The sequence below is a fragment of the Manduca sexta genome, chromosome 8, assembly GCF_014839805.1.
Source record: "Manduca sexta isolate Smith_Timp_Sample1 chromosome 8, JHU_Msex_v1.0, whole genome shotgun sequence".
Taxonomy (NCBI): domain Eukaryota; kingdom Metazoa; phylum Arthropoda; class Insecta; order Lepidoptera; family Sphingidae; genus Manduca; species Manduca sexta.
This window is the reverse complement of record NC_051122.1, coordinates 7,884,254-7,902,756: the sequence shown is the minus strand read 5'-3', so window position 1 is coordinate 7,902,756 and position 18,503 is coordinate 7,884,254. Positions and strand designations below refer to the sequence as shown.

The following is an 18,503-nucleotide window of genomic DNA, read 5'->3' as shown; positions in this document are numbered from 1 at the left end:
ACTGTAATTATGACATGTTGTGAGCTTAGTAAAAATAAGTAATTATTTACTCTATTGATTAATGTCTTTGTATGTGTAACCATCTTTTAATGAAATTGACTTAACTATAATTAAATTGATTATTGGATAATAACCAACAATTCCGCAATCAACAGATTCAATATCGCCAGCGTGGTCGAATTCTGTGTGAAGGAAGCCTCCGTAGCTGCCGCGTCCGAATTTAATTAATATTCAAGACATAACATTGGCGCATAACTAGGGCAAAAATAAAATACTTTTTATATCTATAATGGTTCATTCATTAAATTAAATCAAAGTGTAACATTAATAGTGAATTAATTTCGCTAATTAAATAAATCTATATGAAACCATGTTAAACAAATCAAAGCTCACAAAAGACTACATTGTTCATAATTAAAGTATTATGTATTTGTACGCGATTAATCATGCGTGAAACATTTATTTATCTTGTGCGTAAAATAATGCGAACACGGAGTAAGTTGCTCTCACCACCTGAAATATTAAACGGTTTCATTATAACAGTCGTTCAATGAACCAAAACAATACAATTATGTGTAAACATCCCAGTGAGCAGAAGTCTACGACTGGATGGAATTTTAATATCGCCAATATAATTAAATTAAGTACTTAGCAATGCGAATATTTTAATGCATACCCAAAGGTTCATAATTTCAAACTCTCATTTTGTTTTTAAAGTGGTCTTAACACATTTGTCAGCTTACTATGATAAAAGTATGTTCATTGGGTGACCCTTTTCACGCGGGCGAAACACCTAGTCTATATATATAAAAATGAATTGCTGTTCGTTAGTCTCGCTAAAACTCGAGAACGGCTGAACGGATTTATCTTATCTTGGTCTTGAATTATTCGTGGAGGTCTAGGGAAGGTTTAAAGGGTGAGAAAAATTCGAATAATTGCCGGGAAAATCCTCAAAACAGCATTTTTCTATTTCCCATACAAACGTTTTCTAACTAATACGTAGAGTCAATTTGAGCTTTATTGCTATTGTATAAAGTTCACTGTTGTCTAAGCAATGTAGGTGTGTTCCTAACATCAAAGCAGTGTGCGTTGGAGCACAGAATATAATAATGTAATGTCGCGTTCTGAAACTCAACAAAAGTGATATCGCGGACCCGACTAAATTGAACAGTCACAAAATTTAATATATCATTAGTTATTTGGTTGGCTTCACGATATTATTTCTTTTGTTTTACTTTAAAATGCATGTTTTCGTTATGGACAATTTTTGAGCTACTTTTGCATATCTATACTTATAATAAATCTGTAGAGAGGTCAATTCTGTACATGAAATATATTTCCAAAATAACTGGGGGTGATTAGGGATCGATACTGATGCCAAAAATGCAATTAGTAAAATTTTTGTCTGTCTGTATAACCGTTATAGAAACAAAAACTACTCGACGGATTTTAACTTAACTTGGTACAATTATTTTTCATACTCCTGAGCTGGTTATAGTATACTTTTCATCACGCTACAATTAATAGGAGCATAGCAGTGATGGAAAATGTTGGGAAAACGGGAGAAGTTACTCCATTTTTAAGCTTCCGTCATTTCGTGTGCAACCTTAATGGTTAAAAGTTCCTTCGATTTCACCAGGATCCCATCATCAGACCCTGACCGGACAATCGGACCACCTGCATACCACCATAAATTAAAAAAACATCCCGACAAATTGAGCACCTTCTCCATTTTTGAAACCCGAAATCCACGCGGGCGAAGCTGCGGGCGGAAGCTAGTACTTAATAAAAATCTTGATGAATACAAATAGATTGAAAATGGCTTGGAAATTATATCTATATATACAATGCTCCGAACACATTATTCCACTCTTCTAGAAGATTGAAAATGTATGGACAAATTACATCAATTTATCTTGAATGTGTGATGTTCTATACTGGCATGAGATGACAAATGTACTTTATGTTTATTAGCATAATGTAGGTAATTGGAAAAAAAGTGCTCTCATAGAGCGTTATAAATACGACCACTGGCGGGGAACACTCGCTCGGAGGCATATCACACTGTTAAGATTTAAGAGCTCCGTAATATAAGTGTAAGCTAATATAGCAATAATTAGGAACTCGGGATGACCTTGCAATGGGTATACGTTAATTATACATTTTAATGGATATGTGTACAGTTCAATCTAAGCTTATACAAAATGTTTTGAAAATATTAACATTTATACAAACATACAAACCCAGTATAACTGATACTTGATTAAATATCTTGTATAGATTTGTCTAATATTTAATATAATGTTGCTAGTACTTTCACGTATTCAAGAAATCATATTTGCTACAAAACAAAATTATAACCAGGCAAGGAAATGTGATATAATTCTTTTGAAACAAATGTTACACCCACCAGTATAAAAGTGCCGTAAGTGAGTTCAAGCATCTTGAAGGCCTTCATGACGAGTGGCTGCTGCGCCTGCATGATCGCGAGCAACACGATCTTCCTCACATGACGAGATGAGTGGCGCGGACGGCAAACATGCCAGCCACTGTAGAATATCGCGTCAGACAGCTGCGCAGCCTGGAAAAGGATTTAGTGCCCTGGATAATGAAATGTACGGTTGTAAAATGTTGCTAGTTAGAGCTGTGTGTGTATTTTTAGTATGCGTAAAACAAAGTGGATTCTTTGTTACTGTCGTTGGTAACTTTATATAGCATATGCAATATACTATATTGAAGTCGGGGATGGAAATGAATAGCATTTTGTAGTTATAAAGGTAAATCAAACCAGTATTGAATAGTTCCATCCTTTTATATCTCGTAATAAAATAGTGTTTATATTATCAAACTATAAAAATCACCTGTAAGCTACAGAATTAAAAACTTTTTAAACGATTACATAAATGGACTTACAATTTCTAGAAAGACAAATTTATACTCAAATTAACGGTATCCTCCGATGCTGAACAAAGAGTATCAATACAATCTACAAGTTACTGCGAACTGATCGTATCGAATGCTGTAGATTGTCTTGCAACTAAGAACTGACCCAGTTAGAATGGGAAGAATGCTTGAGATTATCATTTTCGATTAATCTTAGATAAGTAGCCTAGTCTGTATAAAAAATTAAAAAACTGGACAAGTGCGAGTCAGAATCGCTCGGAATTTTATAAGCATACATGATAAACTACATGTCGATCAATTGTTATTTTTATAGAGTATCTATTATAATGTAACTAGAGACTTTTAGAGACTTTCCCGCCCTCACACCCACCACTACAACTCCTGTAAGCCAGGATCAGCAGTGGCACGCATTTTATGACACCGAGCAGTGAAGCTCGGCGAGTCTAAGGGAAAACTAATATGTCATTATCCCGCAACGAAATTAATCAAATAGAAAGATAGGGAGGTATAATGTAACTAATATTATATATGCTAAAGCCTGTGAGAATATTGGATGCTTATTAGAAGTAAACGCAGTTTGCTGGTGGTACGATTATTTTATATCCGCTCGGATAGCGACCACCGTACACAATGTATTAAAACCCGCCATAGTGGCCCACGTAAGTGTGTCTTGTTCCGGGATCAGCCTGTGTATATCTGGATATTGGGACTGGTCCCAATGGCCGGCATAATTGTGTCGACTGCCGAGGAGTAATCATCTCTCGTCAATCGACAGTCTATTGGACCCCACACCGCTTACCACTAAGTGCCTGTGTGTGGTGGTGTGGCTTAATGAAGGTGAATTCACAAATATATTTCACAATGGAATCGGTAATATGTAACTTATAACCACGCACAGATGATTAACATTAATTATTCATAGGTCTACGGAAAATCTATTGTAATAAAATTTTGAACGTTTTAAATAACTTGATACGTAGACAACCAAAGCGTTGGTCTATTCACAATAGTAAAAGGAGACTAAAGCTTTCAGAAAAAGTGTAATTACGCTTCCATTAGTGAAACATAAAAAAATATTAGAATTCGATGTCATGTCAGGAAAGACCTACACCCAAACTGACATTGCCACTATATAAAATTAGCAGCTTTTGCCTGCGGCTCCACGTTATAAGGTTTTTCCAGATTAAAGGTCCCGACTTATATCTCCGGATAATAAGTAACCTACGGCACTCAGGAGAAATATAGCTTCCTATTAGTGCAAGAATTTTAAATATTGTTTTAGTAGTTCCAGAGATTAGGCCTTACAAACAAACTGACAACTTTTTTTCTATCATATTAGTATGGATTATAATAAAAACGGCTCTCGTATTACCCTATTGATCAACCGAACTACCATTACGTACCTACGCATCTTCATACCAAATACCCTTAAAGCTGTTTGTCTTTATTTCATGAGACCTTGAGGTATCAACAATACTATCGTTTGACTTAGGACATAAAAATAAATAACGCCCCAAAAGGTCAGATATTATGACCATCAACATAAATCAGGAGTTTCGTAAGCCTTTCTTATTTATTTGTTATGACGCCAGTTTGAGGTCAAAGTCTTTTGGTAGAGAAATCATATTATAACAAGCTGTTTTTTTTGTAGAAATATACTATGTTTATCAAAATTTTATATAAATAATATAATTGCAAAACTTAAGAACATAGTTTTGTCTATTACTTAGTACCAACTTAGATGTAGTTTGCAAACAAATAGGCCACAATAGTGCGCTTGATTCAACTTACGTCTTTGTTCGAAAAAGTACATAGTATGGAATTTTATCCTGGGAAAAATTTCTCGCGAGCGCGAACCTGCGTACAACACCTATTATTGAATATTATACATAAAATAGATGATGTCACGTCCTGAAAAATGACTTTTATGACTGATATCCTTTCATCGCGCATACTTTCCTATATCTAGTAGCAAAATTATTTAATATCTCTGTCAAAAAGTGAAACTTTCGAGTCGTCATCGCCTATTCTACAAAAGGCATCACGTTGCCTATATGTATTACAGCCTTAAGATCTTTTTTAGTCCTACCCTATTCCAAATACATTATTAAATATGCTTCCAAACACCACTTTCACATCAAATATCACCACAGTTTATTCTAAAGGCATGTTTCAAAATGTTAATATATGTGTTAACTGGCAGATAACTTACTTATAATACAATTAATGCTGAATACACCCTTTGTTTGTTCATTTGGGACATAGTGTTATGTATGTGTTCGCAGTATAACATATTCAAAATTAGCGTTTACTCAAACGTCGTGAAACTAGCCCTTAATACATTTACAGATTTAAATCCACAGAGATTACAACAATGCGTATGTAATAAAAGTATCTATATTATATAACGATGGTATTTTGACATTTATTATATTATTAATACTTGTTACATTCACAAAGTGTGTATAAATACAGCTAAGTTCAGAGGACCCTATTCCGTCAATAGGGAACTTTTTGATTCTCTTACCTATATGGCTATAAAAACTATAACTAGAATGCGCGTAATTGCAAAAACACGAATGTGCACCCATAGATCGAATAGGGCCCCCTGACCTTAAATATAAGAATAAAAAAAGTAAAGTAAAATATATATTATACACTTTTTTTTTTAATAAATAAAGCCTTTTCGATTTAATTGGATAATCATATTGAGTAACCTAGGGAATAAGTTTTCTTTTGATTTGTCGAAAGCCATAGAATTCTATACATAAATTAATCTAAAAAGAATAATAAACCTGATATGTTATTTCTCCAGCGTTGCAAAGAAAAAGGCCGAGTAAGAAAAAGAGTGCCATCACGAAGAAAACTATCTTGAGACTCGCCACGAAAGTCAATTGATCCGACAACTGCAAACAACAAATACGTAAACACATCCTAACTAAAACAACAATAAAATGTATAAGATGCCGAAGAGCTTATTGTTTAAGGAACAATAACGATAACCTTTTTATGGACAAAAAAACATGTTTAAATATTTAAACTTGGCACACGAGGCTACTGACATGTAGGATGTGGACTCTACAATTATTATCTCGATTGACGTTTCTGTTCATGGGTTGATACCAAAGAACCTCGACCAACATATCCGGGGGCTCTCAAATGATCTTTAGGTCAAAGGCAGTACTACTGGACATGGCACGCAATGTGATTATATTAAGGAATCTTCATCGAGGGATTTAAAGTGAAGAAAGACTTTGAATCCCTGACCACCGGTGAATTGGGTCTTGGGTTTTAATTTGTGTATTTTAGATATACATAAAATTTTAAACAAATAACTTACAAGTAAAGAGCACAGTAACAAAATTTCAAATAATAGTGATTCAATATCTACTAAATTATAAAAATAGTCCAAAAATGAACGGCAGAAAGTAGCTTTTTGTACCGCTCACGAGAAACGTAACCATTATTTTAACACGGAACAAAGTTATTCTTACGGAAAATCTGTGGATGAAGTCGCAGGTAGATGAAGACAAGCGTAACAATTGTATTACTCACGGCAATTTGAAGGAGAAGCGAGACTGCGGAGCCGGAACTTTGACAAAGTTGTAAGGCCATCACTGTACCAAACGCTTTGTCGATGTCTTTCGATAACCTGATGATAAATGTTTTATTGTTTAGGACAGTTTTAGTTGATCATGTATTGAATATGAAAGGTGTGCTTAGGACATATTGAATACCGAACTACAAGTAAACGATTTGTGCGTGATTAATGTTTTGATTAAACTATAAATAATTAATATTAATTTTTTAATTATATAATTGACCTAAAACTTCTCGGTGATAGAAGAGGACTGTATCTAGCTATATAACTTAGATCTTGTATTAATAATAGCCCTTTGGTATGGATATTAATTTCATTTCATGTATTCATAGATACTAGGCTATAATCTGTAACATCCAATGTAACATATCCATTTTAAATATTGTAAGATGCAACGTAATAATAAAATTAAATGAAACCCGCTGAAGCATTATTTACCTTAGTAACTTCGAATGCATCTCCACTCCTTCCACTAAACCGTCAGTCAACATCTTCGCAACCACCTCTTCATTACCAGGTGTGTTCAATTTATCAATCGTCACGCTCAGATTCTCAAAATAGTGTCTCAGTGTGATAAACTTATATTTATACATAATCAGATAGACCATTGTGAATGAGTCGACACACACAATCATGTTCATCAACATCAAAAACAATATCACTGTGGCGAGAATCCTGACACTGTTTGCGAACATTGAATTGTCCTCGTAATCCGGATAGTAGGTCACAACAGTTACAAAATGGGACCCTGTAAGTACATTCCGGACCTGAATAATAATGCTGTCACGTTGTTAAAACGTGGATATGCATAAAATACCACTTGTCTATTGCTGAAGTATTAACCGGATTTAAATAGACGGAAGGGTCGTTTGTTGCAGACCCTTTTTGTGTATTTGGAATTCGGTGAGTTTGAATAGCTTTATGAACGTATAGACATGCCATTATGTAGGTATGATAAGGTGTAGGAAAGACTTTAAAACAATAGAGGTCATTCTTACGAAGGCCGTTTCCTGTACAGTAGTTGTTAAAATTATATAAAAAAAAATATAGATGGGATATATATATTCATTAGGTTCGGCGAAGTATGAGACGTAGCGCACTAGTCCCACTTCTGGTTATAGTTATGGTTATGTTCATGCTTTTCATTCCCAAAGGTATAGCCTTTGGGAGTTAAAAGCATGAACTATTATATGGGATGTGAAAAATTTGGCAATGTGTCTACGTTCCTCATACCCACAATGGTACCTTTAAACATAACTTATGAAGGAATTAAAAGCAACTTTTATGTATAAAAATCATAAAATCATGATTGTTGTTTGCGTCTCTATTTAATCAAGATTTTATTTACTGCTTTGGACTATAATAATTGCATTAAAATATATTACTAAAACAATCAAATAAAATAACAAATACTTGCCATCTAATATAAGTATAAAAAATCTAAAACATGAACAAAGAATACTTTTCTTAACATAAACCTTTTGTTTAAGTCTGTCAATATCACTGACTAGAATATTCCCTCTCTACGACATAGAGATATTTGAAAAGTTGGTAGATATTGGTTTACATTTTTTTCCATTCCCTTAACATAATGTAGAGTCGAAGGTAAGCATTTAAAAGCTCTTGAAACTAGTTGTAGATCCACACAATTAACTAAAGTGAGCTCTCTAGGTATGTCCTAATATCTGTTTTAATTTAGGTGAATGACTGCGCTCCAAGGCGAAAATATTTTGATTTAATATTGTATCCAAAAATATTTACAAATTTAATTAAAAATTCTTACAAGACAGAACTTCATGTAAGTCATTTTTGTAGTCTAATAAACGAATAATTAAATTTCTTAACAATATTTTACAGGCACTAAATCATAAGATGGAACTTCGGCGTTCCTACGCCCACTCAACCGCTTAAATCAAGTTAACTTAAACTGATCCCGTTTAATTAAACTTAAACTTACCGTCAAACAGTTTCCTCAAACCTTCGAAAACAAAACAAGCAGCCGACCCGTAAACAATGAGGAAATAAGCGATCACATTTATTTTCATGATGCGATATTTCTCTGACATCAAAGCTTGTTCCTCGTAATGTTCACAAATGGTCACCATCTTGCGATTCAGCGTCTTTACCAACTCCTTTTGGAATACAACGGAGATTATTTTCAACATAACAATAGTGTGGCTTACTGCAAACGTTACTGAGTCTCTTTTTTCGTCCGTCGGAAATTCTCCCATCAACGCCGCCATGATTTCCAATACGGTCATGAAACCATATATAAAAAACAATGCACAATTGTACATTCTATAAAGGATACGTTTATCGTCTCCAATGACTTTGTTTTCGTACCAAAAATCACCAGAGCCGAGCAGAAATATTTTACTGCAATACGTTTTCAAGATGTAATAATTCTTCATTTTTTACTTATATTCCTCTGGCGATACCTCGTCAATACGTGACAAATGGTCCGCGATATTTTTTCTGGAAAAGAACAAAAGTATCGAAAAAATATGGGTAAAAAGGGACAGCTCGTTAAAACTTCTTAAACTGATGTGTTATTCTTGAGATTTGGAGCGCGAGTATTAAAGTAATCGTTTGGAATGTGAATTTTCTAATCCCTGTTTAGTATTGTAGATTATGATTTGTTTATGAAACTTAAAGTAAAGAAAAATAATTATATTTTCCTTTAAAAAAAAATATTTAATACCTATACACAAGAATCGTAAATTAGTAAAACATTAAAAAAATAAAAATAACGCTGCAGTTATAATCGAATCTATAAATCATTAACGTAATTTAAATTCACAAACCAGCCAACCCCTCTACAAATAATTGTAAAAAGCTCCATCGCGCATTATAACGACTAATGAATTTTCCAAACCAACTGATTTAATTAATTTAGTCAAACTTTGTGTCATAATTAAGATTAATTAAAATTGAATTAAATATACCAATATAATGTTGATAAAAGCGGCGAAACGAGACGATATTTAATTTATTTGGTCAGAGCGTACCTATTTGTGCGTTGGTTATTGAAGCCGCGACTGATATAGTTTATAATAAACCATGAGTGGTAATGACACGAAGCTTAATAATCCAATTGAAGTTGGCATTGACATAATATTCTAGGCGTGTTAGAAGTTGGTATTGCATCGGCAGTATACACATTATACTAAAATGTTTTATAACTGTATAAAGTTTATAGAATTATTTTAAATAGCACAAAAACTATTGAAGGTTTGTGGATACATTTTGAAGCAAAATTCCTGGACTAAGTTACATTTCTTTCTCCCGAAAAGTGACCATTGGAAATTTTATTTCGGAGGACTTTGACAAGACGAAAGCTCGTCAGCTAATCATTATGAAATCATATTTTTATATAACTTTACCAAATAGAACATTGACAATTCGTAGGCATAACAATATAAAGACAAAGTAAGAATCACCTCGTCTTAATTCTATCGTTTTGCTATAATTACCTTTTATATCTACTAATTCTATGTACTTAGATTGTACTATCGTAGATGCGTGATTTATCACATCCAATCACCATTGGCTAATAGCTCCATCTGCTAAATGGCGTCAGCCGCAGCGAAAATTTTTAGAATATTTTTACATTTGATTAAATAGTACAAAATATGAAACAAACCTATGTTTTATATTTGATTATAATATTTAGAAAAGATGATAAGTATCCAAATATAATTTTCTATTTATACAAACTTATTATAATGTTAGGGAACAAAAAGCCTAAATTTCTTTTATATGATAATATTTTTAAAATTTCTGGCATATGTTATGCAGGCAGATGTGTGTGTCCCCTAAAAAAATTCAAACAATTTATACGCTATTATTCAAAAACTTCTTTCCAATAGTTGGTAATGATATGAAACCGGTGAAAGTTGGCGGGTGAAAAATAAATGTTTCATTAGTGGCTTGGAAAAACAGACAAGTTCAGCAAATAGTGCTTTTATAAAGTTAAATTACTTTCGCCTCAACAAAGAGAAAACTTTTGTATCACTCAGAAGATTCTGTTATAATACAAGATACGGCAGTTGGATCTTGCGGTTTTTTTTTTAAATTCGATTCGATTCGATTCGGCTGTCGTCATATTTTCGGCTTTAAGCACACATAGTGTTCAAACAACATGTTATAGTGGAAAGATAGTCTTAATATATACACTAATCTAGGGATTTTTTAAAGCCTTTAGACTTAACTGCCCTTTTTTTATTTGAGGCTTATCTAAAATTTCCAAGAAAATTGGCGTTCGCTTTGATGACGACACGTAGCCTCTAAGACTATCAGATTTTCCCCGTTGTATCTCTGTTGTGGGATCTTTTCTATTTAAGAATATACTGTAAGATCTCGAAAACAATACATGCTCTACAAAAAAATATTCTAGTAGAAATTTTCTTGTCGCTAAGACAACAAGATTATGCCTAACAATGGTTCAGATTGGAGAATTGATTACGATAAAATTCTTTCTTATATATAAAATCCCCATTATTAAACTATTGAAATGTTACATATTTTTTTATAATTAAAAAAAATATATGTTTTGGATTTTTGTAAAGCACGTCATATAGCATACGATTACTCCCACCTACTCCTGTTAATTTAACTTAATATAATATATTCTACATATGGCGATATTAAAAAAAAATATTCATGCTTGGCCTCCGTATCAAACATAGTCCGGAGAGAATAAGACAAATCGCTGTTTATAAAGTGGAAACAGATACAAAGTGAAAACGTCTCGCTTGCAAGCGTACGCATACAGAAATATAACGTTCGGAAATGGTCTACTGCATTGCACGCTTTTGCGTTGGCTCTACCTCGTCTTCTTTTTCTCTCATTGTCAATATAAAATTAAAAATCTTATTCTTTCATATATAATCCTACTAATATTATAAATGCGAAAGTTTGTGAGGATGGATGTATGTTTGTTCCTCTTTCACGAAAATCTACATTACGGATTTGGATGAAACTTTACAGTAATATTGGTTACATATTACTGTAAATAACACATAGGCTACAATTTATGATGATTTTGTGTAATTTGATCATAATGTAATGATACATTTGATATGTAAGTCGGAATAAAAATATTCCGGAAAAGCCGCGAGCAAAAGCTAGTATTTTATATATATCTTATTATACTTCTTATCTTACATAGTTTGTAAAAATGTTTGGATGTAAAGTCATAATTTTTTTGTTAACAAAGAAACAGCTTAAAAGAATGGATAAAATGTGGTACACGAATAGGCTGTGTCATAGATATAGATTAATTTTTATCCCGATAATTTGCTCCAATGGGAAGTAATGAAATTATATAGATAATACTAGCGACTTGCAGGTGAAACTCTGAATTACTACATTGGTTAAGAGTCTTTTTTGTAGCGGGAAAGACATCACTCGGGCGCAGTCAGGAGCAACACCTAGTACAACAATAATTCCCATTTCTGCGAATAAACATCGCTCTATTTCTTTTAAACTACACGAGTAAAGAAAAGAAATTGCCCACGACCTTGTCTCTTTAGATTACATACAGCTGTAGCTTTGCTTAGTTAAATGCAAACGAAATTGAGCCATAATTTAATGAACTATGATTCAGATTAACGTGATATTTTGCTTAATTTCGTATACTTACGTACACGTACGTATAAGTAATATGTTTTTACGTTAATATACTTTAAGGACACTTTTTGTAGTAAATCCATCGTCTATTTGGTAAATACATTGTTTTCGCAATTACATTGTATTTATAAGATTGACTAGTAATAATTGCAACTCCTTAACATAAATACTTCTTCATGAATCATGATAACTTATTCGTCTTAAGAATACGAAATACAATGCTCTTTTCTCAACAAAGCTTATGTTTGTAGCGTTTCATTTAAAGTCTCATATGAAGCTTAGGTAAATATCGCATCATTAAATTGAAGTACGCTCAGTCCTATTGTTATCTCCAGACGGCCATTGAAAAGGATTGAGAACGAGGCAAGGTAAGGAAATTTTATGTTTACTAACAATAAAATAAGTATGTAATGATTGCTAAGATATATTATGAATTACGTAATTATAATTATTAAAAGCCTAACTAAAATTTTCTTTTCGCAAAAGTATAAAAATTACCTATAACATAGTTATATTAGGTATACTATATTAATAATATCTTTGGATGCTATCTTAGTTGGCTTTCTTCTCATTTGAAAGATTTTAACTTATTAGCACTGATACATTGAGAGCGGTTTCTTCACATAATTAATGTAAAATGTTTATGTATAGTATATAAATAAATGAAAATCAAAGCCTTATATCATAATGTAAATTCACTACATTTAGTTGAGTCGCTTGGTGTCGCTTTAGCATGATTTGAGTTTGATGATTTTTATAGTTTAGTTAGGAGATGGCGCCTCTTTGGACGTCATCTTCGCCTCGGAGGCGTGCGCCTATCAATTCAGCTGTTAGATCGAGATTACATTTTTGCAGTACTTGTCCTCCTTCCTTGAGGCGACATCACATGCGGCGCCTGCTCGGCCTTGCTATTCATTGACCTATGCTCCCTTTCTCATTGGATGGGTTATTTACGCGCTACGCAATTAATAAAATTTTCGGAATAGAATAAATCACGCAGAATTTTTACTACCAAATGTGGGTGTAACACCATACAAAAAATGTGAACTCGACGTCCCTCAGGAAGCTAGTAGCTGGTAGATTCTTACAAGCAAGGGCTGCGGCGTAATTCCCTTTTACGGTACCCATTTTTCTCCTCCCACTATTCTTTCAGTATCCATATCTCCGTCCCTTACTTTCTGGCCCGAACTGATTGCTTCTCAATTTGACGTTTTTTTGAGTAACACATGCACGCCTTGTTATGCTAGAAGGGATAATTAGAGGCGCAACTGGTGCACTCACTTTCCACCGTGCGTATTCCGTCCCATTATATGATAGTGTGGGAGCCTATCTCTATATCGGGCACAAATTGCAGATTGCGAGCTGATACTGTGTAGAAAAACCCAATAAGTATCACTTTGACTCAATGATCGAACCCGAAACCTCAGCACTTCAATCGTACCACAATACAACTTCCTGTAGATAGACGTAGACCCGTAGACCTTGAACAGTAATTTGGTTTTGGACTCTACTTAATTTTACAACTAAGCCAAATTTATTATATAACGTATTTAAAATTGATCAAAAATTTGTTTAAAATAGGGCCCCAATGACTTGTTCTAGATTTCGGCTATAGGACAAATAAGCTTGGCGAAACTACATCATCCCGACCATTCTCTCTAACACCATTCAAATTCTAATAGAGTATGTTTATTGAGCGTATCAATTGCCGGCGAGGCGAGTGCACCGTCCACCATACCCTGTTGTATCAGTTATTTATTGCCTACCACTTTATTGCCTCGGTGTGGATTTGGGGAATGGACGCCCTCTGTGGCTGGTGGTTTCTAACCAATAGCCCTTGTATTTCACACGCAATACACATTTCCAATTATGTTCTCAATTTTATATCAATGTTATTCTAATATTTCGCATGTAATTAGGTGTTATAGTTTGTGTTTAAATTACTTTTAGCATTCAGAATGTAATACGTCGCGTAAAAAATAGATTTGTCGTGCTTATACTAGCAAAACGCCTATATGCCTTAAATAAATGAATTCCTCCTAGCCTAATTTAGGCTTCAGTGGCCAATCCCAACGGAGATTAGCCAGGTACCTAGAAGATATTATAGTGCGCAATTGTGAGCGCAATGCACTCTCTGTTCGTGCACTCTCGTAGTTCGGTCAAAAGACAATCCGACATAACCGAAGAGACATCAGGCGCAGGATCAACTTTACGTACTTTAAAATATATATTAATAGGTAATGATGCCATGGGCTAAATAATGTCTTATTTCGTACTTCTCTCTTATCTTACTTCTTATTCTTGCTCATCACTATCTTTTTTCTTAGTAATATTTTAAAAGCCAATTTGTAAAAATGTTTAATTGTTTGCTAGAAGTAAATAATTTTATAATCTAATTTCTTATAGATAATGCTGGCATCGTATAGATGACGCTATGAATCGCAAAAATATGAATTAGGGACTTATGTAGCATGTAACTTCGAGCGGGAGATATCACGAGCTCTACAAATTAGTAACAAATAATAAACAAAAAACGCCAATCACCACGTACGACACAATACTGAAAAACTATGGCTAATTTGACTGCTACATGTGTGACAAAAATAACATTTTATGTTACGTATAAGCAGTTTTCGGATTACTCAGTATCACAATGTGGGTGTTCAGTGTGATGTAGTGACAAGTTTTAATCCAGGCACGACCGCAGTCCCGGTTGGCGGCTGTATCAATCTGGAAACCATGTACTAGGGAATTCAATAAACCCATGTCCTAACCAGTAAAGTGGCATTCAATGTCGTAAAATTTACATGACTAGTTTTTTCCATTATTATTTTTTACTTGTTTTAAAACACATTTATTACTAGTTTGAACTTCACGTATTCATAGTAAATGTTATTCATCATACAAAACAATATTGTTTAAGTAAACAAACAATTGGATAGATTTCGCAATAATTGTTGTTTTTTTAAGTATATATACTGACTTACTTATTCTTGCTGACTTATCGACTCCCAAACTCTTGTATACAAATGATAAGGAGAATATTTGATACTCCAACCCCTAAGACAGAAAATGGTGGTTGATAATTTATATGGAAATAACACAGACCGAGCCACGAGCGAAAGCTAGTAGCCCATAACTGCAATGTATCAAAACTTATTTTGATTCCATGATATTTTTTTCAATATAATATCCCGGCGCTGAATTAAATAAAATAAACATATAGTGTACACTCTTCTCAATCCCATTTTCATGAATAAAGAACTGAATATTTCATACGGTATGCTTATAGACTCGATGGTTGAAATATCTCGTTGAAAGCTTCAAGCTAGCTCCAACGTTGAGCGATGGGTATTAATTGCGAGTAAAGATCTCTTTACTGACACAATAGAGGTTGTCCGTAATTACGTTCCAAGTGGGTCCTATACAATTAGTGAGGCAACTGCTCAACTAACTTCACAGTTTAGCAACTTATACGAGCTTGTGCGGGTTTGAGTTTCATGGTCCCATAACACTTTTTTAGTTCTTCTAACACCACCATACCGTAGAAAGGGTTGACGTCAGACGTAAAGCTGGTTATAAAACTGAGCTAACCTTTTTTTAACATGTTTACAAACATATGTTTTAGCGACCGTACATTAAGTCGGATTCGGGCAGAAGTAGAATAAGTAACCGTCCAAAATTACTACGTATAATCACTTACGTCTTTCGAGCTTTTCTATATTTATATAGCCTGTAATATTGATACTCGTTCTTATTTCTTAATAGCTCCTTTTAAAGTACATTATACTAGATTCAAATATGTTTGAAACAGACGATTGCATTAAGAGTTTTTCGTTGGAAAACATGCAACACTGAATAATTTATGAGCCCGCGCGTGTGTAAAATCAAATTGAAGAAATAAAATATTCTTTAAATGAATCTAGATTGAAGCTGAAAAAATGTTTTCCATGGGTTGATTTTCAGTAACTAAAAATATTTCTTTACATTTGAATTCACATTAGAATTTCGCATTTTCGGCCATTACATACTGTATGTTATTAAAAGGACTTAAGTTTTTTTATGTGTTTATATTACACTATTCAATGGGTATCTGTTAGTACTCCAATAAAATACCTTCATGATAAGTTTTTTGTCTAGAATTCATAAGGCAAGTGAATAATAAAACTATTTTTTAAAAATGTTTATTTCCATTATGTTTAACATGCCGCTGGAATCAATTACTACAAAAAATTAGCTTTAATTGTCAAATTAAATCAAAACTCTATTTTTACACAATTTCCAACACACTATTTCTAAAATGAAGTTACAAATATCATAAATGAAATTCACGCAGAGAACAAACTTTCAAGAAAAAACTGCTAAAATAACACATCGGAAAATATTCCTGAAACAAGGATTTAAATTCGCGCTCTGCATAAAATCTTTCGTACATTTTTCGGCGCGCAAATATTTAATTTAAGTAAGTATAGTGTTTTGTTAGTTTAAAAGCCCTATTTTCGCTCAGTGAATGAGCTATTCGGGCGGTCGGGTCACGCGTGAAGTTGCCCACTGTTAATTAGGACTTGACTAAGGTTCATATTATTTAGCAAGCCTACGAGCGCTGCCAAAATAATGCTAAATTATTTGACTTACGTGACCTGAACAGATTCGGAGAAAAACAACTGTTATGTTAGTTAACTCATTTATAATGTTACCGCAAACAGGTTATTAAATGTAATTAAAATTTAATTAATGTTTGCTAAAACATAACATTGTTACTTGCTAATGGAATTTGATACAGATGCACATTATTATTATTTCTCAATAACACAATGGAATATTATTTTCAACACTTCTAATTAATAAACATATATTATATATTGTGAATGCTTAGTATTGTGATTGTGAGTGAACCATGATATAGGATTATTATGAGAATTATATCCATCAGTATGAATCAAAATTTTCATTTGATAAAAACGAATCACTAATTATGAACATCCCAACTCTATTCTTATGAGGTAATATTACGTTTTTGGCATGGCTTAAAAAAAATCTTATACCTCCCTTATCCTTTTAATCCCTTTCTTAGGAAATCAGGACCTTTGCACGTCAACAACCAAAAACCAGTCGGCATTCGCTTCTCCAATGCGCTTTATTTCAAACTTAACGTCAGTGGCGGTTGGTCACTTAACCGCCCTAGTTTGCGTGGTAAAATGAGTACTAGTTTAATAATAACATGCATTTTCATTTCGTACTTAGTCCATGAAAGCTTGTAAATGGCATTTCGAAATTGTTTAATTATTCATCATATAAGATACTGTTTGTTTTCCAAATAAAATAAATATTGTGTAATTTATCTTATGGACACAATGAAATAGTAACATTAAAATATTCCTTACATTAATTCTCTCACAATTAGAGGCATTAGAGGAACAGAAACCGCAGCACTTTTTGCCGCAAATCACTTTGTAATGAAAGACAAATGTCCCTAATCGTGATAAGCTACGTTCGCTGGCTCGGCTAAATTGAATTACAAATTTTGGTCGGAGGTAGGTGAGATATTATGCAAATGGGCCGCAGGGTCTTCGCGTTTACCATGATAACGGTAAACCTCAACGATATTTACTACGATTGGCAACAATCCGGAATACAGCAAGAATCAATATCGCACATGCTTAAAATCGTTTATTAGTCCCTAATCCATTCAATACATCAGCCTTAATCAGAATTTCCTAATATTGTCTCAATTACGCCAAAATCAAATTTCACTGCGCTACACAACTGAATAGTTTGCTAACTAACTGTTATGTTAATGTGTCAAGTTAAACTAAACAAAAGTGTACTAAAACGTGTAGCATTTCACGTAATTTATTAGAACACTATAAAAATAAAATCCGTAGAAGTTACGGACCGCTTCAACTAATCGTAGCCGACACGTAGCACGCTCGTAGCACATGTGCGAAAGTCGTAGCAAATAACATTAGATTCATTTTTAATGACGTGGTAGTAAAGCTCCGGGAATCTTGCGCGAGTAATTTCTTACATAGTGTTGTTTTAAGAGTTTAGAAAACTAAAAGGACAGTTTTAATCGTCGTTCGTACGTGTGATGTTGAGCAGATGGTGATGACTGCATTTATCTTTCAGCCAGGCTGCCGTGACGGATGTAACACGGAACGCCGGGCTGTTTTTCAAATACTGCCACAGTTAATATGTAGTTTTAAATTTTTTATGTAAATAATAATAATTTAAATTTTAATTCATCCTCCTGCTCATTATCTACTGAGTTATTTGCGGAAAATATTTGGGCTAATTAATATATTGCGATTGGAATGTTTAAGCTTGTGTTTACTTACTACTTGTTTCGACATATTGCAACGGCAAA

At 33.4% G+C, this 18,503-nt stretch overlaps 1 protein-coding gene across 1 annotated transcript; it reads right to left on the bottom strand.

Annotated features, from left to right (window-relative positions):
- Nucleotides 1–306: 306 nt before the first annotated feature.
- Nucleotides 307–8,943, bottom strand: LOC115440106. Its single transcript, XM_030164270.2, has 6 exons — nucleotides 8,463–8,943; nucleotides 6,944–7,253; nucleotides 6,460–6,556; nucleotides 5,700–5,810; nucleotides 2,411–2,581; nucleotides 307–513 (listed from the first exon to the last, which is right to left on the bottom strand). The coding sequence occupies exons 1-6, from the start codon at nucleotides 8,914–8,916 to the stop codon at nucleotides 460–462; spliced, it is 1,197 nt and encodes a 398-aa protein (XP_030020130.2). The 5' UTR covers nucleotides 8,917–8,943; the 3' UTR covers nucleotides 307–459.
- Nucleotides 8,944–18,503: the final 9,560 nt, after the last annotated feature.

Bases quoted from the DNA above. Each gene is read 5' to 3' on its own strand.
- LOC115440106 (XM_030164270.2), bottom strand. From the start codon at position 8,916: ATGAAGAATTATTACATCTTGAAAACGTATTGCAGTAAAATATTTCTG. The intron at 2,582-5,699 runs GTTTATTATTCT...ATCCTTTTCCAG, and splicing joins CTGGAGAAATAACATATCAG to GCTGCGCAGCTGTCTGACGC. The intron at 514-2,410 runs GTGGGTGTAACA...TTAATATTTCAG, and splicing joins CTTACGGCACTTTTATACTG to GTGGTGAGAGCAACTTACTC.